This window comes from Phoca vitulina, unplaced genomic scaffold (genome assembly GCF_004348235.1).
Source record: "Phoca vitulina isolate PV1807 unplaced genomic scaffold, GSC_HSeal_1.0 scaffold3, whole genome shotgun sequence".
NCBI lineage: Eukaryota > Metazoa > Chordata > Mammalia > Carnivora > Phocidae > Phoca > Phoca vitulina.
The window spans coordinates 14,154,607-14,176,806 of record NW_022589706.1 but is presented as its reverse complement, the minus strand read 5'-3'; the positions used below and the strand labels follow the sequence as shown (position 1 = coordinate 14,176,806).

Below are 22,200 nucleotides of genomic sequence, written 5' to 3'. Positions count from 1 at the left end.
TGTTCTTTGTCATTCTGACTTGATTGGAATTATTGTAGTTTGTTTACACTAGGGATAGAACTAAGGCGCTATTGTATTATGTGATTGAAAGCAAATAGAGGCTTGTAGTGTTGCTGGAAAGCCAAATACAAAATTTAAATCAGAGTAAACAAAACTACTCATTTATTGGTAAACATTCTTAACTGTTTTTCTTGAGCTATTTTTGAACTTCAGTGAAATAAGCCTTTCTGAAAACTGGGATACCTGGACAAAAAGTCCAATTTACTGAAACCGTGTGTGCATGCGTGTGTGTGCGTGTGTGCTTGAGATATCGTCAAAGATTATTTTTATTAGCTACTATGGATATATTTATATTAAAGTAAATCTCATGATTTTGGATGATTTAAAATAATATGTATTTAATTTAAATATAATTTCTATTTAGGACAGATGAATAACCTGAATTTGGTTTTTCGTATGTTGGGGGGAATCTGAATTGAAAGCTGAGAGATTGGAATCTTTGGACGCTAGATTATGATCCTGGGCAGAAAAGAAGTGAAAATCATTTCAATATCTTTATTATTCAGATTACATGGGCAGATCCAGGAGAACTGAGGCTGGGCGGTATGCTCAATAATGATTTCTTATTAAATCAAGCAGTTTGATTTTTAAAGAATCAGTCAGTTTCTGGAAGAATGGTGCCATTTTGAAGTTAACATTTCACTCACCCCCCATTAGGATTTACCTCCTGCAGCGGAGTCCTCAAATTCAGAAAGTTGTCATTCCATCCCGTGTGCCTAAAACCACTTGACTCACAATGTGAAGTCCAGGGGCATTTGGGAGGCACATTATGCAAAGGTAAGAAAGGCTAGGAGAGTCTACCATGAGTACAAATGGCTCTTTCTGGCCTCTCGAATCCAAAAGAGAAAGAAGTCTGTAATTTTACTCCTGGATGGGGACTCATCAGTAATGAGGGAAAACAATTTTTATGTGAAAAATAGAATGTATACGTGATAAAGGCCTGCCTAATTTCTCTAGTAATACAATTTGATTTTCTGATTAGCTGTCTTATTCTGTGATTCTTGTAATTTTGTCAGGTCAATTAACTGGAGTTCAGTGCTAGAGAGAAAGGACGCGTGGACACTGCTGGCTTCATTAGATGTCAGCAGCTTAGGTGCATTTTGTAATAGAATCTGTGTGGGATAATTTAGCCGATATTGTTAATGTCATAGCATACAGAACTTTAAAAAAAAAGATTTATGAAGCAGGTCAAATTGGACAAACAATGTGACGTGCTAATAGAAGGAAGAGAAAGTGATCTGCACAACATATATTCTAGGCAGTAAATGCATATCGATGAATTATTCAGCAAGTAATCAATGACCACACTGTGTGCCTCGCATCGGCACTGGTTGTCCAGGTGATGGGAATATAGCACATTTCCCTATAAACAGGGTATATAAGCGGGTACAGAGTACTGAAATAAATGTTATCTTTTATAATAAATTATTCACAGGTTCTTTCCTTCCACTGGAGGGTTTTTAGAGGGCAGGGGTCCATCTTTTTCTTTCTAACACCAAACATGGCTCTGGTATAGTAGGTATGCAGATATGTTTATGGAATGAATACCTGAAGATTAACTTTCCAAGGGTGTATGGATGCGAGTGATTGTGGGAGTTGCAGAAACAAGTTAGAATATGTTCGCAGGAGCCCCCATTCCGAGTAATGTAGCACTAGAATCGTACCCCGGCCACAAGAAACGACTGCACTGAAGAGACATGACAAAGTAAGACTCTACTTAATGACGGACCAGATAAAGAGGACTCAAGGTAGTTCTAGAGTTTGGGTCTGAAGAATTGTTACCCAAACTCAGGAAGTCAAGGGAAATAGCAGTTTTGTTGTGAAAGATCCTAAGTTTGGGTTTTGGAGGATGAGGGAGCTATTATCAGGTAGAGATGTCCAGTGGGCAGTTCTAGATTTATGACTAAAGTTGGGAGAGATGTCAGGGAGGGAAATAAATGGCTGTGGAGTGTTCGGTGATGAGATTATAATTGAAGCCATGAAAGTGTATGGTTTGTCTCCATGTAGTTTCAGTTTCTGGTGCTGTTCAAACAGAGGGTTATCTAAACATCTCGGCTGCACAGGAGATTGAAACACTATATCTGAAGATGAAATATATGATGGTTAAAATTCTCTCAAGTTCTGAGATTCTCTAGACCTTCTCCTTTAGTTAGGGAAAGAAGACATACCCATGGGGAAAGCGACTGCAAACAAGACAGCGTCATATACAGCCATAATATGCACTGACATCATAAATTGCCAACTTGGACAGCTCAACCATCAGAGATTGGTACTGAGAGGTATCAGTTCATTGTGTGATTCAGACCAAAAGTGAATTTGGAGTTTGAAGAAGACATGATCTTTTGTGTTCCGGTGTGAGCATTCAAAATTTCATGTACAGTTGACTCATTTGGATAAACATGACCCGTCGACGCTGATTGATGGTGTTACCTGTCCCCCAATGTCAACTCACTCACGTCGTCTATTTTTCTGTTTTTGCAGAAGATAGATGAAGAGAACGAGGCAAACTTGCTAGCAGTCCTCACAGAAACACTGGACAGTCTCCCTGTGGATGAAGACGGATTGCCCTCATTTGATGCGCTGACAGATGGAGATGTGACCACTGAGAATGAGGCTAGTCCTTCCTCCATGCCTGACGGCACCCCACCGCCTCAGGAGGCAGAAGAGCCGTCTCTAGTAAGAACCCTTCCTACTGTTTAACAGGAATTGGAGTTGCCTCTGGCTACCCGCTGCATGGGTATGATGTAGTAACAATAAGGTCTGGATTTTTAATTTAGACTGTTGCCAAAAACAAGTCCCGAGCAGACTCAGAGTTGCAAATTCTGTGATTCTGTGTTTAAAAATGTTGGTAATAACAGTTTTCATGTGGTCTTACTACAGTTTGTTTTAACTTTTGCTGTGTTTGTGTATTTTTATTTCTTAGCATTATTTATGTTCATGGTAGAAGCTTAGAAAACATAGAGGACCCAAAAAGAATAGACCAAAAATTCACCTGTAAAATCAAATAATCTCTGATGGAAAAAAAGATTGAAATCTCCTCTTGTTTTAAGATACATCATCATGTTTGTGAATTTGAAATATATGCATAATGGTTCATGTTACATATTATTTTATTGTTTGGAGATGTCCTGGTTCATTAAGAGATTTCTTGTGGCTGGATATTTAGTCTTTTTCCTATTTTTCACCATCATAAATCATATAATAATCAACACATTTATAGTTTTATTCTTATGCCTACGATTCTAGAAATAAAAGGCCGATCAAGGGATATGCAATATTTTAAGGTTTTGGATCCATAATTCTTATGAAGATTGAAAAATAATAGCACATTTGCAACCTAAGTTCCCTAAATTTATGGGAGGCAATGAAGAGTGAATTTGTTGGCAATGAAGAGTAAATTTTCTTTTTGATGCAGTGCTTGACCAGAATTTTATTAGTTCTAGGACACAGTTTACCTTCTCATCTATGGTAGCCATTTGTCATTTGCCATAAATCTGATGTAAGACCATACTATGTAAATTTTGGAATGCTATCCTCCAAACTTTAATAATGTTCCTTGGCTTGCCATTTAGAGGTTGTTTCTCTCCCTTCTCTAAGTTTTTTAAATGTTAAAAGCATTCCATGTAAACATATGGAGACTCTGCTTGTACTCCTGTTCCTTTTGAGATTTCTGGTTTAGAAGAAACTACCTCATAAGTAATTGCTACCCTCCCCCCACCCCCACCATTTTTCCATTTGCCGTTGGCTTTGCTCTCTGGTACTTTGATGTCTTTACATTGATACCAGAGGATTTTCATTCACATAATTGGTTCAACTGGGAGGGGTTGTTGACTCAACGTCATACTGCCTGTCCGAGCAGGGAGGTCCTAGAAGGCCAGCAAGTCAAATGAAGAAACAGAGGTCAAGAAACAGTAAATGCTTTGCCTGAGCCAGAATCACATCTCCCGACTCTATTTACTTACAAGTCTTTTTCAGTGATAGCCACTCTTTTATCATAAATACCCTTTGAATCAGTAAAATGAAACTGGATTGTAAAATATCATTCAAAGCATTACAGAATCTTTTATTTATTTTCACTTGATTCATTTGGGTTATTGAGGGGAAAATGTCCTATATTCTGTCCCCAACCCCCAATTCCTCATTTAGCAGGGCAACTTTTCTCAGCTAGTAGGTATTTGGAAATCCTTTTAGGAGGATCCTTTTTGCCTTATTTTATCCAAAAAAAGAAAAAAAAAATCAAGGTAGACAATACTAAGTCTCAAATGTAGGGAAAAGAATACTTTCACAGTTGGTAGTGTAATGCCAAATTTTTTCTTACTTTTTAAAAATGCATTTCCTTTAGCGCTATTGTGCCTTGGTGTGACTATAATTAAAGAGTGAGAGAATTAATTTTTATAATTAATTAATATTAAGTTTAAAATTTCAGTAACTTATTCTAATGACTACAGGATGCATAACTTATCTCGCTTTCCCCCTCTCATATATTTCTAGCTTAAGAAGCTCTTACTGGCACCAGCCAACACTCAGCTAAGTTATAATGAATGCAGTGGTCTCAGTACCCAGAACCATGCAAACCATAATCACAGGATCAGAACAAACCCTGCAGTTGTTAAGGTACAATGCAAACTTTTTAATATAGGAGGGCAAGTAACAAAGGATTTTGCTTGAAGCAGTAAAACAAAGGATAGGTTTATTTCTATGTATTCAGCTGGGATCCTGCAGTTGCTTTATAATGTGAAACAATATGAAATGGGTTTCCAAAAGCAGCGCTCCAGCTACTTTAAACTAGAAAGAGTTCATTTATTCTTTGTCTTTGGATGATTGGAATGGAAGTCCCACCGTCTGTCACTCCTTGCCCATTTTATTAATACATGCAGCAATGTGGGTTACAATAAAATTTGCTGCTAGGCTGGTATTATCTATGAGTGACTTTAAGATGCAGGATTGCTGTTTCTCCAGCTGTCTAACCTGAGAAAGATTGCTCTGGAATCACCGCAAAAGATCTATCTCTGCCATTAATTGGAAAGAATGCTGGCAATGACATAATTCGGTTAGCGGGCTGTATTAAACAATGTTTGTCTTGCCATTCACTGTGAGTGAAAACGGAGCGTTAAGGGGTACTTAAGAGAATTGTGAATACGGGGCTCCAGCAATCAGTGGCAAATTAAGGTTTAAACCAGCTTATTTTTTTTTTATTCACAGTAAAGGCGCTATAGGGTCTTGTTAGTTACATGTTGCTGAGTAGGAACATTGAAATGTAGGAGAAATGAAATAAAAAGCTGCATAAATGTCATTTAGGAATTTTAAATGTAATTTTCTTTCCTTGTTCTGCAAACAATTATTCACAGCTCATAGATCTAGTACACTTAGACTGAACACTTCATTGAAAATCTCATCTCTTCAGAAAACCTATATCCATTCTGATAAGGTTCAGTTCACTAATTTTAGCTTTCTTTATGCCTTGTTTTTAAGACCGAGAATTCATGGAGCAATAAAGCGAAGAGCATTTGTCAACAGCAAAAGCCACAAAGACGTCCCTGCTCGGAGCTTCTCAAGTATCTGACCACAAATGATGATCCTCCTCACACCAAACCCACAGAGAATAGGAACAGTAGCAGAGACAAATGCACCTCCAAAAAGAAGTCCCACACGCAATCGCAGTCTCAACATTTACAAGGTAGGCTGGGGACTAAAACACAAGGCAAAGCAAGCATGCACCTGGCTGGGAATGCCCAAACTTCAGGCTTTTGCCCCACAGCTGTCTCTCTGAAAAGGGAATTCAGCACTTTATTAGAGACTTATAAAAAAAAAAAAATCCTTCCTTGGACACAGGCTAAACAGGTCCTATTATAATGGCTGATATGCAGCCTAATTCACAATCACCAAAAAGCACCTGAAATGTGAGCTGGGTGGGGAGGGGGTGGTGAAAGGTTTATGTGAAATCTGAATTCCCGAGATAATTGAAATTCGGAGCAAGCTGGGCTAGCCAATAGTAAAAAGCTGTTCTTTTTTCCTTTCTAATAATGGAAAGAAAATGAGGCATTGTTGATTTGTTGTATACACCTTAAAAAAGAGCACATGGTATTTGTGCGGCCTCTCCTGATTAAGTGCATTCTTTTTTTTTTTTTTTTAAAGACCACATGTTATACCCATAGATTTTATTTTGTGAATAAGGATTTGGAAATCCCTGGAATTTATTTGTATTTGCTTTCTATTAAAAAATATTGCCCAGATCAAACGAGGCATCTGGGTTGATGTTTATTGTCCCCATACATTCTAGAAGGCTGATGCTTCTGAGGCAGATCAGGGTGATTTGGGGAAAACCTGTCTTGGCAGAGATATAATTTTCTTTCTTTTTGGCTCTTCCCTTAAAATTGTCCTTAGAGGCCCAAAGGAAGCTTGTTGAAAGTTGCGGTCGCTTTAAAATATCTCAGCTTCCACGTTACCCCTACCTTTAACCTCGTGGTGGAAGCAGGCATAGTCTTTTTTTTTTTTTTAAGATTTATTTATTTATTTTAGAGGCAGTGAGAGAGAGGGAGTGCAGGGAGGGGGAGGGAGAGGGAGAGAGAGTCTTAAGCAGACTGTGCGTTGAGTGTGGAGCCCAACGCGGGGCTTGATCTCACAACCTGGAGATCAGGACCCCAACTGAAACCAGGATCAGATACTTAAGTGACTGCGCCACCTGGGCGCCCCAGAAGCAGGCATATTGTAACATAGCAATTACAAACACCCACTTCTTTTTTCCCTTTTGTTTCCCTGACTGCCCCTTCCAGCTGCAGAGTGGTAGTCCCTGATCCCTGTTTTGAACCATGATTATTTCATACAGGTATGCTGTTGCTCCTGGTTTTAATTAGTATTTTCTTTCCAGTGTTTTCGGTTTCCCTCTCTCATCCCTACCCCACCATAAACCTTCAGGAACCTTCTTTTAAAGTTTTAAATTGGCTCTCAATTAGGTTTTCCCCGGTGGATGTCTCAGAATCCCTCGGCCATCCTTTTCTGTCAGTTCAGGGAAAAGATATTTATTGAAATGAACCATATTTTTTCTGTAGCTCGCCTTGCCCTGATTGGCCCCTCACGCACTGTGCGCTGGACCAGTTTTTCTCAGAGCAGAACCCGCAGTGCTATGGGATGCAGTGGTGTGGAGAGCCTTGGGTGAAGGGAAGGCAGCTGAGCTCAGTCTAGTGAGTGGACTGAAAAATTCACTGGGCTACTGTCCACCTTGTCCTAGTGTGTCCCAGTCAGGCGTTTATTTTCTGGAGCTGAATCTGAAGTCCTCAGCCAGCTATAACCCTGTAGTCAGTGAACCCAGACCAGCAGCACATGTTTTAAACATTTTTTAAATTTACATATTCTTAAAATTGTATTTGGCCCTTTTGGATTTTGAGAGTTTGGGAGGTTTTTGGGTTTGCTTTTTAGATCCACTTACCACTAATATTACTGAAAAGTCTTACAAACCACGGCAGTGAGGAGTTAAATTGGCCTGTGGAGGACATATTCTTTAGATGAGAGCTGCTGTATGTGGATTTTTTTTAGAAAGATATATGCCTGTGGCAAAGCATAAAAAGTTTATCCCCGAACAAAGCCTGTTGACAAAAACACAAGGAAACAAAACCAAACAAACAAAAACCCCACAAAATTCCTATCGTTATTAAAGGCCAAGAACAAGATAAACATGGCTGGCTGTGAATAACCAACAGGAAATAAATGCTCAGCTTCAGGATTTATTTAAATTATGATTCAAACTTTAAAAGTAGAATCTATATTAACGATTAGAGACAGTAGCCCAGGATCCGCTGAGGTTTATCCCTTCTTGATGTATCATAATGTGCTTTCACTGAACTGCACGTGTGCTGTCTGTGATACTGTGGGGTCAAGTTCTTTTCACCTCCTTAGGATAATGGCCTGACCTTTGGCTCATGTTGGTGTCCCCTCTATTCATTTATTCATTCATTTGCTAATGTATTCATTCATCAAAAAGACCATGATCTGCATGAAAAAAATGCATTCCTGCCCTCAAGGATCTTAGAGGCCCTGGTCTGTCCATCATTGGAATAGTGTGCATTAAAGTCCCAGTAAACCCAATCAGTGCTCCTCTCTTGGTAGCTCTTGTGAGTGTGGGCATATTCAGGGATGGCCTTCTGTACTGTATGTGCTTTGGGGCTGAAACTTCCTATAGCCTCTCTTCCTGTTTGCCATCAGTCCCATTAAACATGGCCGCTGCCCAATGCTGCCCTTCCAGTGCCCTTGCCATCACCTACACCCAACTGTCAGAATGTTAGGGATCTTACTTTGAGCATTTCGGATAACCTGCCCTACACCTTGAAAGCTGGAATCCCAGAGACCAGTTTTCAATGTATATTTACTGTGTATAGTAACAGTTCGTATCTAGTGATCCTTGCTATGGAGCCTAAATGCATGATCCTAATTATGAGTTGAACGCCGAAAATGTTGGTAAATTTCCTTCATGAGTGTGTTCTTTTGGAAAGGCTCATTATATCAGACATACTAAAAAAATTAATCTAAAACCAGTTCATTTATCTGTATATATAAAAGCCAATCAATCAATGTACCTAATTTGTAGAAGACAGCGTGAACTTCATATTTCTGGATGCACATTGGATAGATGATAAACCATTCAATTGTTTAAAAACTAAATCTAAATCGACAAATTAAATATGTAAATACTATTTATCCAAGTAAAGTATGTAACTTCAGCCTAATTTGGACATAAATAATATTTTCACATTTCAAAGGACCTTAATTACTGGGGTTGATTAATTTACTTTAATATCTATTGTATACAATTCCTTTTGGTAATAGGAAAAAGGAAACATATTCTGGGCTGACTCTGCCAGTAACTAGTTTTATGGCCCTGGAAGTATTTCACATCTTTAGGTCTCAGGTTTTTCATCCATAAAATGAGAGTTTATTCTAAAGAGCTTTTTAGTTTCAAGTCTGTGATTTTCATTACGTAAATGACTACCTCTTGACCTTTTGAAAGTAGTTATGTTAATGAGAAAAAATTGACATAAACCTACATACATATAAATATATCTTTATAGATAAGCATATATATATACATAATATGTGGATGTATATCCCAAGTACGTTTCTCATCATGTTTTCCCCTCCTTCTGTTCAAAATACAAGACTGCCAAGGAGAAGCAATTGAAATTTTGGAGTGAGAAGAAGATTCTTACTCCACCCTTCCTAATTGGGAAATGCCTCCTGTAGGAGGTAAGATTTAGGAAGCATAAAAGGAAGTAAATGAGCTCTCTTTGCAAGTCTATAGGTCTCTCAACTGATAAATGCAGTATCTTACTTTGTCTCTAAGATTTGGGGATCTGAACCCCTTTTAAACCATCTGGGTCAATGTCCACAATTTGTCATAATCTCTCAATTAATTTTCAGTAAATGGAATGGTTATTGCTTGAGCTTTGGCCTCATAGAAATAACCTATTCTCAGGGCTAGGTATAAAATTATACATTTTAGGAGAAAAATCAACTGAATATTCATACCGTTCTGTTGTCTTATGGTTATTCTGCTGTTTTCTTGTCTAAACAAACCGTGTACTGTATTCCAAATTAAAATAGAACACATTATTTCTCTCTGATGGTATGATGCAAATTTTGTATCCTTAACAGAGATGCTACATTTTGGGGAAAATTCTGGTTTTGTATGTGTTTTTGAATGATAGTTTACCAATGCAAATGTTGTTTGGAATTTGTTTTAGCATAATGGACTGTTGTCTGACTTTGATCCAATATTCAGGGATTTCCTTATTTTAGTTTTCCAGTTTCCAGTTTCCAACCTGATTGTAGTAAGAAAAAAAAATCTAAAAAAAAAAAAACAAAACACAAAAAACCCCACAAAAAACCTTCAAAAACTCAGTATTTCATAATTAGTTTCCTTTTTTTTCCTTTAGCCAAACCAACAACTTTATCTCTTCCTCTGACCCCAGAGTCACCAAAGTAAGTATTAAGAAATGTAACCATTTTCAGAAAGGGAAGGGGGTTCTAATACATTTGGCTACAGCAACTCCATTTCAGTTTGTTTTTATAAATGTGCCATATCTTCCAGTGACCCCAAGGGTTCCCCATTTGAGAACAAGACTATTGAACGAACCTTAAGTGTGGAACTCTCTGGAACTGCAGGTAAGCCTTACATTTCACTTGGAACTCTGTGTGTGTGTGTGTGCGTGTGTGTGTGTGTAATATGTATTAAATAATAGCGCATATTCTCCATGTGATTAATGAAATTAACAAATAATACAAGCAACATTGGATAAGAAGTTACCTATAAATATTTTCACTTCTTTTTTTCTTTTAAAGAGAAGACATTTATTGTGTGTCAGACCTGGGCCAGACCCCCTGATGTATACTGTTGCTTTAGATCCTTAAATAACCCTATGTCAGATTAAGACACCAAAACTTGAGCAGGAGGAGAAAATAACATTTATTGGTCTCCTACTCAATAAATGTGCCAGGCATGTAAGTGGTTTTGACTAGTTTCACAACAACCTCATGAAGATAGTGGTAATTTTCTCATCTTTAAGATGAGGATATAAAGTTCAGAAATGTTAAGCAACTTGCCCAGGATCACAGAGCTAGAAAGCAAGGAGCAAAGTTTTGAACCCCAGTTTATTCATTATATCAATGTTTGAATTGGAATATTTTCTCACTCACCATTATACTTAACAGTATAATGTTCTCTTATATATGTTACCATTTTTATATCTTTTCAGCAAAGGAGAAAAATGAAAATGTGCCCATTCACCAAAACAAAATGTACTTAGATATTTTTAAACAAGAGTGATTTTCTTCGCCATTTGGACTTCTGGACTCATTTAGTCAGTCTTACTTTATGCTGAAGAGGAAGGAGCTTTAAAAGCTTGGAGCAACCCCCGAGTAACTTAATAATCCACAGACTTCCTAGGCAGACTTCTAAGTCGGGTGTAAATGGTGCCTTTGCACTGAGTGCTTTAGGTTTAGGTACAGAACTATACCAGAAAGTGAATCCTAGGCTGTCTGAACAAGAAGTTCCTTGGCTCTGGCCATTGCTGATAAGGGTAAAGGAACAGTAACTTAAACAAGATGCTTTCAACCAGAACTATAGTGCCTACATACACCATGGTCATTGTCACTAAGTTTAATTTCACACTTTGAGTTTGCTAAACTACCACCTTGTGAAAGGTCTACTGCATGATCTCATGATTTAGTCAAGCAGTGGAGTAGTTAATTTCATGGTATTTATATATATTCTGTGTGTGTGTGTGTGTGTGTGTGTGTACACATATATACATATGCAAATGTATACATATCTTCATATGCATACATACATATATACATATATACTCACTTATAGGCATATACATAACATCATTTCTTAAATTGTAATTACTTATATGGTTATAAGTAACTTTTATGTATATATATCATATGCGGTAAAGACCTTCTTATCTGACCAATACGAATGAGTATTTTGGTGGGTTTATCCAAAAAACTGATTAAAGTATATAGTTTTGTCATTTTACTTTTGCCTGAGTCATATAAAGAAACATTCAAATATCAGTTTTTTTTTGTATAAGAAACAGCGACCTTTGCCTTGAACTTAAATGTCTTAATTGGCAATCCATTCATCTTTCTGGCACAAACTGTAGTAATAAAAATGTATCTTAGCGGGGCGCCTGGGTGGCTCAGTCGTTAAGTGTCTGCCTTCGGCTCAGGTCATGGTCCCAGGGCCTCTGCTGGGCGGGAAGCCTGCTTCTCCCTCTCCTACTCCCGCTGCTTGTGTTCCCTCTCTCACTGTCTCTCTCTCTCTCTCTGTCAAAATAAATGAATAAAATCTTTAAAAAAAAAAAATGTATCTTAGATGGTATCCACTGTTCATTTCTTGCTTTTTAAAGGAAAAGAATTAAAGATATTTGTGTAGTAGTCTGAGTGCAAAATCATTGTGGATTTTTATGATTTTCATATAAGTAAATAATAATCATAATTTCCCATGTTTTCCCAGTGTTTCTGATACCACCTGTCTACAACTAATTTGACATCTCTTCTTTTAGTGACATACCTTTATTGGTTCTTCTTACAGAAACAATTTTTCTTATACTTCATTCAATGGCATCATATTTTATTACCTTACATAATTCCAGTTACCACTATAATAGACATCAACTGGTTTGGGAAATACTACTGTGGCTCAGTTGAAAGGAATCTATTTACTCTGAGTGTTCAGAATGTTGTATTAGTCAGTTACTTTGTTTCAGAGAGAATTGAGAAAGCTTCCATTTTATACACCCACACCAAGGCTTCTGTTAAAAGGTTTTTATTATTCTCTTACTATAAATAATTTAAGCTTACTATAAAAATGTCAAAAATATAAACTGGTGGAAAAATATTCATAATTCTCTTTTTTTAAGACTTATTTGTTTTCTTATTTATTTGAGAGAGAGAGAGCATAGCAGGGAGAGGGGAAGAGGGCAAGGGAGAGGGTATCTCAAGCAGACTCCCTGCTGAGCACAGAGCCCGACTGGGGTGGGGGTGGGGGCCTCAATCCCACAACCCTGAGATCATGACCTGAGCGGCAATCAAGAGTCAGACAGAACCAACTGAACTACACAGGCGCCCCTATTCACAATTTAAGATGTAAAGTTACCAATGCATTTTTTTCTTCTATGGATAATTTAATATGTTATATTTATACTATAATCATTTTGTGTATATAATTTTGCATCCTGATTTTTCAGTTAACATTTTAATGAGAAAGTTTTGTATTATCACAGACCCTTTATTATCAGGCTTTTAGTGTGTTATATGACATTAGTTTTAGTAGGTACATCAAAATTTATTTAGTCGTACTCCTCTTATAAAGTTAGGTTGTTTTAAAGTGTTACCGTTTGGAAATAGCACTGCATTAGAAATGTTTGTTCATAATTTTTTTTTACTGAAGTGTAATCGACACACAATAGTATATTAGTTTCAGGCATACAACATAGTAATTCAACACTTCTATATATTATGCAGTGCTCACCACGATAATTATAGTTACCATCTGTCACCATACAAGTTTATTACAATATTATTGATTAATTCCCTATGCTGTGCTTTTCATCCCCGTGACATATTTATAACTGGAGGTTTGTACCTCTTAATCCCCTTCCCCTATTTTGCCCATACCCCACCTCCCTTCCCCTGACAATCACCACCAGTTTGTTCTCTGTCTTTATGAGTCTGTTTCTTGTTTGTTTGTTTGTTTTGTTTTGTTTTTTAGATTCCACATATAAGTGAAATCATATGGGATTTGTCTTTCTCTGTCTGACTTATCACTTAGCATAAGATTCTCTAGATCCATTCATGCTTTCACAAACAGCAGGATTTTCTTTTTTATGACTGAGTAATATTCCATTTTATATGTATACTACATCTTCTTTATTCATCTATTGCTTTTGTATCTTGGTTTTTATAAATAATGCTGCAATAAACATAAGGATGCATGTATCTTTTTTAACTAGTGTTTTCATTTTTGTTGAGTAAATATCCAACAGTGGAATTACTGGATTATATGGTATTTCTATTTTTAATTTTTTTTTCAGGAATCTCCATATTGTTTTCCAGAGTGGCTGCACCGATTTACATTTCCACCAGCAGTCACATGGTTTCCTTTTTTCCCCACATTCTCATCAACACTTGTTACTTATTGTATTTTTTATACTAGTCATTCTGACAGGTATAAAGTGACATTGTGGTTTTAATGTCCCTTTTCCTGATGATTTAGTGATGCTGAGCATCTTTTCATGTGTCTGTTGGCCATCTGTATGTCTTCTTTGGAAAAATACCTATTCAGGTCCTCTGACCGTTTTAATCAGATATTTGTGGGGTTTTTGTTGTTGTTCTTTTCACAAATTTTATCTTATTTTCTAAAGATAAATTCTTAGCAGTTTTTAATAGTGAATATAAAGATATCTTGGGGTCTTCTGGTATATATTGCCACATTGCTTTCCAAAGGAGTGCTTTTATTTATAGCCCCATTAGCACTACATGGATATACTTGCTTTATTACATCCTTCCTAGCATTGGATATCTTTGTTTTTGAAATGTTATATATATGAATATATCATTTTAATTGCATTCCTTCCATTAGTGAGGTTATGGTGTTACAAAAAAGCACTTCTTTTACGAAAGTTTTAACATTTTTCTTATTGATAGATATCTAATTTTAAGTAATTTAGTGATGATTTTGAAAGTTTAGGAGCCTACACTATTGAAAGACAAGTAGAGATGTATATAAGATACATTTTTTTTTTAAAGATTTTTATTTATTTATTTGAGAGAGAGAGAATGAGAGACAGAGAGCATGAGAGGGAGGAGGGTCAGAGGGAGAAGCAGACTCCCTGCCGAGCAGGGAGCCCGATGCGGGACTCGATCCCAGGACTCCAGGATCATGACCTGAGCCGAAGGCAGTTGCTTAACCAACTGAGCCACCCAGGCGCCCTAAGATACATTTTTTTTACGTATTTAAAATCCTTAAAAATATACACAGTGGATTTACTTCTGTCAGTGAACCAGAATTCATCTGACTGGTTTAAATCCTTTCCTCTGGGGGCTTTGAAAGATTATTGGGTACAATGGAAATCAATTTACCAACATGTTTTTGATACCTGCTCTATGCTTGCAATATGATAGGTCTTAGTGGATGTATAGCAAACGGGAGACCTAGAGGCTGATCCATATAAAGTATGAAGCATTGTCCTTGGCCTGCTAAACAAACGTTCTTGTGTTTAAGATGGGGGCTTATAGTCTGTCGGGGAAATAACACACATTGTACAGGTAGCATGAAGGCAAGATATTATTTATTACCTATAATGTTTTGTTAACTTCTAAGAAAGATGGGCCCAGGGGGTGGTTTTTAGTTTATGGAGTGTGGTGGTTTTAAGTGTGAAGCTGCAAATTAGAGAAACTGAGGTAGGGCCAAATTGCTTTACAAAGTAGAAAGAATTTAGAGCTCTAGGAAAACAAGGCGCTGAGGAGGAACCTGGAGCATGCCGAAGGAGGCTGGGAAGAAAAGTTTGGAACTGGAGGGTGGTGTAAAGAAGAGGTTTTTTGGATAGAGATATCATGCATTTGAAATGCGATGCAGTATATGATGGGTGTGATCTCCATCTCCTTGAACAATCTTTAGTAACATTTCTTGCATGGTAGGGATTGCACGATGTGACAAAGACTGATTGCACCTCAACAGAATCACCAAAGGGAGAAAAGAAGTTATCAAGGGGAACCCTGTAACTTTGCTTCAAGTTAAATACAATGACTGCACAGAAGATTGAAAAGAATTATAAAGATGGTTCATGGACAGAAAGAAGCATTAAGCTGATATCATTAGTGAAGGACCCAGGTGATCCATGGAAAGGAGTGTGGAGGGAACGGTACTCTCTGTAGGCTGAACTGACTTGGGGAGCCTTAGGGAGAGAAATATTTGTATCAGATTTGAACTGCACAGATGGAAAGGGGAGAAGATATTGATGGGGCAGAAGCAAGAAGGCAGGAAATCAAAGCGATGTTTGAGTAACACTGTACTTGGCAATGGGCAGTGAAATCAGTAAGGAACTACAAGACAGAGCATGTACTTTTCCTCCTTCATCTTTTAATTGCCAAAATGCTTTTCTCTCTCCTTAATCTTTTCTGGGTCTTAGTTTCCTTAATGTTAAAGTCATATTTATAATCCCCAAATCAAATTACTGCCTGACTCCAAGGACTAAAATATAGGTTGAAAAATAAAATTGCCAGTATTCAACCATTTTTGACATCCAAAAATGGCAATTACATGTGCATTCAACCAGAATTTAAAAACTTCATAGGCAGCGAAGCTCAAATGGAAGTAGTCTATGATTTTTCTAAAAGCAGACAGCATAGCTTAGTGAGGATGTTCAAAACCTTGGCTCTGACATTGGACAAACCCAAGTTCAAATTCTGCATCTACCATCTAGCAATAGCAAGGTGGCCTTTAGTCATTTTAATTAACTTTTGTAAGGCTCAGGATCCTAATGAACCAAATGAAGATAATAACAGTCCTTGTATCTCATTGAGTCACTCTGAGGGTAGAGATACAATATGAAAAAGGCTTCCTTCAGTGCCAGCATATAGAAGTATTCAATAAATATGCGATATTTAATTACTAATTCTGCATTAACTTTATCTACTGAGGTTATTGTATCTTGTTGCTCATCTTTTCAACTTTTGATTATCTTCACCTGTCCCCTTTCACGGACCCTAATGTTGTTCTCTCTTTGGCATGCTCATATATGAAGGTATATATTTTCTTTGTGGCAAAAATCCCTCCAATTCCCCCATAAAACTGAACATACACTGTTTAGGGTGTGGGTATGGGATTTACTAAATCGAGGTAGAAAAATCTCCTCTTTGATACTCTCTCAACAACAGCTCCTTCTACATTACTACACATTCTGGAGGTTAAGCACTCCCCAGTTAGCATTTTCTATATGTTATCTTTTTGATTCTCTGGCCATTTCATTGTTGAGGAAAAAGCTATATGTTGACACTAGCTCTGTAGTGGACCCTGGGTTCAAAGCATGTCTGTCTGATGAGAGATGATGTCTCTTTCCTGAAGCCTGAATTTTAAAGATAATAGTCAACATCTGTTATGTTAAATAGGTTTCATTTCACTTGCCAAGTATCGTTGATTGGTTATTGGCTGCCAGGAGCATTGTGTTGAGGAAGATTCCAAGGCCAAGTCTGTACTCAGTGAAGATGTCACGATCAATTAATGATGTCTGCCAGAGGTGCAGCAATGGGGTGGACAGGGTGGAAACATTCAGGTTGTTGATTCGTTGATCCTTGGTCTACAGGCTTAATCCACATGGTTCAGGCCAAGGAAATGGATCAAGCTGTTGCCCAGGACTTTCTGGTGTCTTCTTTTTCTTTACTCTCACAAATTTTCATGAAATTTTCCAAACATTCAAGCACAAGTGTAAAGAGTCAACAAAATCCTGAGACCTCCAGAATAATCCCTCTGTCCCATCTGCGGAGTCTTTGGGAAACAGGAGGGATGAGACAGGAAGTTTGCTTTATTAGGTATTGCCAGCTGGTCTGACTTTGTGATTGTCCTAAACTAGCTCATTTTGGCTGATAAAAAAAAAAAAAAAAAACCACTTCTTTTTTACAGGTGTAAAAACTAATTTGATTTCAAAATAGCTGTTAGTAAAGCAAGATGAGAGGAGAGAATGCTCTTTTGGCAGAAGGCATTTAAATCTATTGCATATGGAGATTTTCAGAGTGCTAGACTTTTTTTTCTGAAATGGAAATGGCAAAGCAATGTCAGCTCAACTAGATGATGGTTTTAGCCAGCAGACACAAAGAAATTTGGTTAGGGACCAAAGTGGCTGACCCCAAAATTTCACGTATGTGTATATGTATGTGTACATGTAGATTGTTTTCAAAGTTATTACTGTAAAAGTAATAAAAAGCAATATAACTATTTTATAACTCATTAGAGAAACAAGAAGAACCAAATAATCAGCAGTTTCATCACCCTAACACACAAGGTCTTAGCGATGGAAAGGGGAGAAGATATTGATGGGGCAGATGTTGTCTTCCATTGGTATTGTATTTTCCTCATGGTTTTGATGATAGAAGATGGGTGATTGGGTGCCGTTTATTTTTCGCTTTGTTTTGCCTTGGTTTAAATTGGCAATCATTCACACTGTACTTTGGTGGACTTGTGCTTAAGAACCCACTCATTAACCAATCATTTTGTAATTTCTTTTGTGTGGACTTTTATATTATTATCCTTTTTGGACTTCCCATTTAAAAATTCATTTTGCTGGACAGAATATTGACAGACAGCATACGTTTACTGTGCCCTTTTGGTATATATGTCTTTTGTATGTGACTTATCTTGGGGGAAATAAACCAAAGCAAAATATGAGCAGTAGTTGGTAATTTTAAAAGGAAAACCCTAGCATGAGAGAACTGGAAAGTGAATTTGACAGGTCATATAAGCCATTCCTGAGCCCGAGGAACCCAAGAAAGGGAGACCCCACAAATTCTCTTTACAGCCCATTCCACTGTTTGGCAACTCTTACTGTCAGGGATTTCTTCCATATTTCAACTATATCCTTCATTTTCTTTTTTTGATCTCATTCTTCTCGACCCAACATCTGGAAAGATCATTCCTTTGTTTCTGAGTTACCTTTTTGGGAAATAATACTATCCAAATTTCTCGTAAGCCAAGGATAACAAAGCACTTTCCTCTCCCATATCAGCTTGGGGGGGGGGGGGTGGGTGATGGCTGCCTGGAGAGACAGGTTTCCCCTCACCCCCCAACCCTGATCCCCACTCCTGCCCCAGTAATGTGGGAAAGTGCATGGGCACCAATTAGTATCTTCCATGAACAAGAGTTGGGGAATTAAGCACATGTCATAAGAATGCTCTGAAGCTTTTCTGTGAGGCCAGTTTTTTTCCCAGGAATCGGGGGTGATAAAGGACATACTGAAAAAGGAGTAAAGGCAGAGGCACGTGCAGTCAGGGCAGCCTGGGGTGATGGTCTCCAGAGTACTGAGCAGGGTGGGAGAGGTTCCTCCCTGGGAGCATTAACACTTCAGCGGCTGGCTCCTCCGGACCTCCAGGGAGTCCTGGGGAAGTTGAAGGCCCGAGGAGGGCCCGAGAGGAGCTTTTATAACAAAATATTCTCACTAGCAGAGCAGGAACAGTTCATACTTAGTATCAGCCCGTCCTGTGATCTCTTGACACCCACTCCAAGTTCTTGAGGCATAAAATCTAGGAGTGGGATAAGCCACAGGCCTCTCTGCCCAGTCCTTCTTTTTGGGTAAGTTTTTAAGCAAATTAGAAACTCATCTTCTCATTGTTTCTCCTTAAGAAATATTTCAGTTGACCTGTGACCTAAGAAAAATCCCACTGTCAAAGAAACTCTGAAACGAGTCACAGATAGAGGAGTAGATTCTGTAAAATGTTATAAACTATTAAAAAACAAACAAACAAACCCTGCTGAAGTCATTGGGTGGCTTGTGGAACACACACACGTGCACACACACACACACACACACACACCAGAGGAGTCATCATTGATTTATCAGAGTCATTCAATTAAACAAACAAACCCAAAAGAGAGCTCCTCAAAGAAAATCGTTTTATGGCACATCATGAAAAACCAAACCAAACCAAACTTGTCTCTGACTTTTTTTTTTTTTTAAATAAAAGGGCTGTTTAAAAAGATGACTGTGGAGTGTGTAGCACTTCTCCCCGATTTGCTGTGCATAAGTGCGTAAGTGTGAGTGATGCAGAGGTACTTGTTTATTATAGAACACATTTCAATGCAGTAATCATAAATATTGCTAAGGTTGTGCTCTGTTGAAATATGACCTACATACTCTTGATTGTTTGTGTTACGTGATTTGTCTGACACCCATTACATTCCGGGTAATAGCAGCCATTTTTTGCTCTGCACAGCAGGCTCTTTTGACAAAAGAAAATAGGCAGTAATAAAAAAGCTATAGTCTGAATTACATTCTGCACAGTGCTGCACTGCTGAGAGTTTGTGCAAGTGTGTTAACAATGCTCTGAACTGCCTCTTGTCAGCCTTCAGCCTGTAATGGCCATCTGTCCTCACATAAATCTGTCAAAACCTGCTAAGTTCAAGAGAGAGCATGGAATATACCTTGTACTGTCAACACCAAAATGTACACATTCCCCAGAAAATCAACACGCAGGAAATAATCCGGAGGTTATGGGAGGCATTAGCACTGTTGATTTAAGCTTGTGGGGTGAAATTGAGAGTCTGGCCATTAGAGGGAAGATGAGCAAAGGTAGCGGCATTAAGGAATTGAGTATTGACTGTCCTCCGAACGCCGGGGACTGAGTTCTGGCTGGGGGACATGGGAGAGATCCAATTAGCTCAGGTGCAGCAAGGGGTCCCCGTCCCATCAGTGGCTCTTAAAAGTTTGACACTACGTTAAAAAAAAAAAAAAAAGAACAAGTTCTTCTTACACTTTTGTTTTGCTTTTGCTTTCTTTGTTTTGCTTTGGGTCTCCACTCTATCTGGAAATAGATTTTCAACTAGGTGCTGGTAGTTCCATCCCTGAGATTTCTTGGTCTTGCTTGGAGGTATTCTCTGAATAAAGACATTTCAGTAAACAGCAAAAAGTTTAGGGAATTATCTGAATTGTTTTTCCCTTACCCACGTACTCACTAATCTTGAAATAACTTCAATCCATTAGGCAAGTATTATTATTTTTTTTAACAAAGTGTGTCAACAGAAATTTACAGCCCTGCTATTTTCACTCATAGGGTATATTTGGTTATCTCAGTGTTTCTGTAAATTTTAAGCACATGCACAAGAACATGTACTTAACTTCAAGTTTTGAAGATTTGCCCATTTATTAAAAGGGACCACGAAGTCCCTGATGTATCCGCATCTGGTGTATGATCCAGCACATAATAGGTGTTCAGTGAAATGTCTGTTCCCATTGCTACAGGCTGCCTAAGATGTGAAGAAGGTAAAAGGCTGGGCTTTTAACTAAAAAAAAAAAAAAAAAAACCAAAAAAAACCCCACGACAATCAGGGTGTCGCCACTCCCAATAGCAACTTGAGAATCAGTTATTTAAGCGATAATGAGCTTAGGTACTAGGACAAGGGTTTCAGATGTTCAAGACTAAAAAGAATTTCTATATTTAAAATCCCTAGATAGCTGAGCTATTTTTAGAACTAGTCTCTCTTTAATAGTGGCCTAATTTGGAGTTTCTGAAGTTTAGGGTTTCTTTTTATACGTCTAGAATGTCAGTCAAAATACACGTAACTGAGAACAAGGCAATGTGCGGCACGAACATGGCAGGACAGATGCTCTCCATATGTGGTCCACGAGCCACCTCATTAAAAATGTTTGACCAGCTTCCCAAGTTATTCTTGGGTCACTGAAATGTAAGGAGAATCTAGAAAAAAAATTTTTTTAAAAGATTTTATTTATTTATTTGACAAAGAGAGAGAGAGCACGCTCACAAGCAGGGGGAGCAGGAGAGGGAGAGGAAGAAGCAGGCTCCCTGCTGAGCAGGGAGCCCGATGTGGGGCTCGATCCCGGGACCCCCGGGATCATGACCTGAGCCGAAGGCAGATGCTTAACTGACTGAGCCACCCAGGCGTCCCTAGGGGGAAAAAAAAAATAAATGAGTAAGAATTTTTGCAAAAATAAGCCCAGGCAACATTTCCACTAAGAGCATATAATCTATTTGGAGAGACAAGATAAAACATACCTTCAAAAAGAGATGAGCAAGAATATATAGCATTATCCGATAAGTATCAAACGAATGATCCTGGCAGTAAATTATTAGGAAAGTAAAAACTACTCTAGTTTGGGAACCATGAAAAGATTTATGGAATTGGATTTTAGGATGTCGAATGTCCTTTTCCCCCAATCAAGGGCTATGTCATTTGGAATATTTGACTGTTATTTGCTCTGCAAAGAGAGATTATTCATCATTTCTTTGAGCATCTTAACCTCCTATGAGAAATATCTAAGAATCTGTCATTTCTTTGGGGGTGGGATTATTAGTATCTTTAAATTTGTTGTAATGGCAATTGAAGGTAGCATGCGGTAGAAATCAGTCTTATGACGGGGCAGTGCAAACGGTAAAGGAGACGAGGGAAAAAAGAGAGAAAGGAGAAAGATTGATTATATAGGAATTTCTTAATGGAAGAAAAGACATACTTGACCACGAAAGAGGGGACAAAAGGAGAGCCTGCCTCAGTGGCACAGATGTTTCCTTCAATAATATGTCACCTCCCGGTTCTCTTCCAGCGAAGAGTGCCTGACTGCTAATCGAGGGAGCTTTGCTGGGACCCTGATGTGTCCCTTCACTTTGTGTTTATATTTCCCTGTCTTTCTGAACTTTTCTGGGATGGATTTCCAGAGTCAAATTACCTTGCATTTTTGTAGCTTTTCTCTCCTCATTTAAGGAGCATTAGCTATGCATAATAAAAATTGCCAAATATTAGTTGTAAATTATTTTATTATAGAGGAAATATTAATATTAATTTCTCTCATCTCTTTATTGTAAAGTGAGAGAAAGAGGCAGTATCTTCCTGTTCATACCAAAATTTCAAGTGGCTTTCTG

The 22,200-nt window shown here is 37.9% G+C and overlaps 1 protein-coding gene across 7 annotated transcripts in view; it reads left to right on the top strand.

Annotated features, from left to right (window-relative positions):
- Nucleotides 1-22,200, top strand: part of PPARGC1A (PPARG coactivator 1 alpha) — a 643,892-nt gene that overhangs the window by 597,543 nt on the left and 24,149 nt on the right. For all 7 annotated transcript variants that reach the window (XM_032400099.1, XM_032400105.1, XM_032400101.1 and 4 more), the window contains 5 exons: nucleotides 2,542-2,736; nucleotides 4,552-4,674; nucleotides 5,533-5,737; nucleotides 9,987-10,032; nucleotides 10,142-10,215. In XM_032400099.1, coding sequence (XP_032255990.1) covers nucleotides 2,542-2,736; nucleotides 4,552-4,674; nucleotides 5,533-5,737; nucleotides 9,987-10,032; nucleotides 10,142-10,215 — 643 coding nt within the window. The remainder of the gene's footprint in view (nucleotides 1-2,541; nucleotides 2,737-4,551; nucleotides 4,675-5,532; nucleotides 5,738-9,986; nucleotides 10,033-10,141; nucleotides 10,216-22,200) is intronic.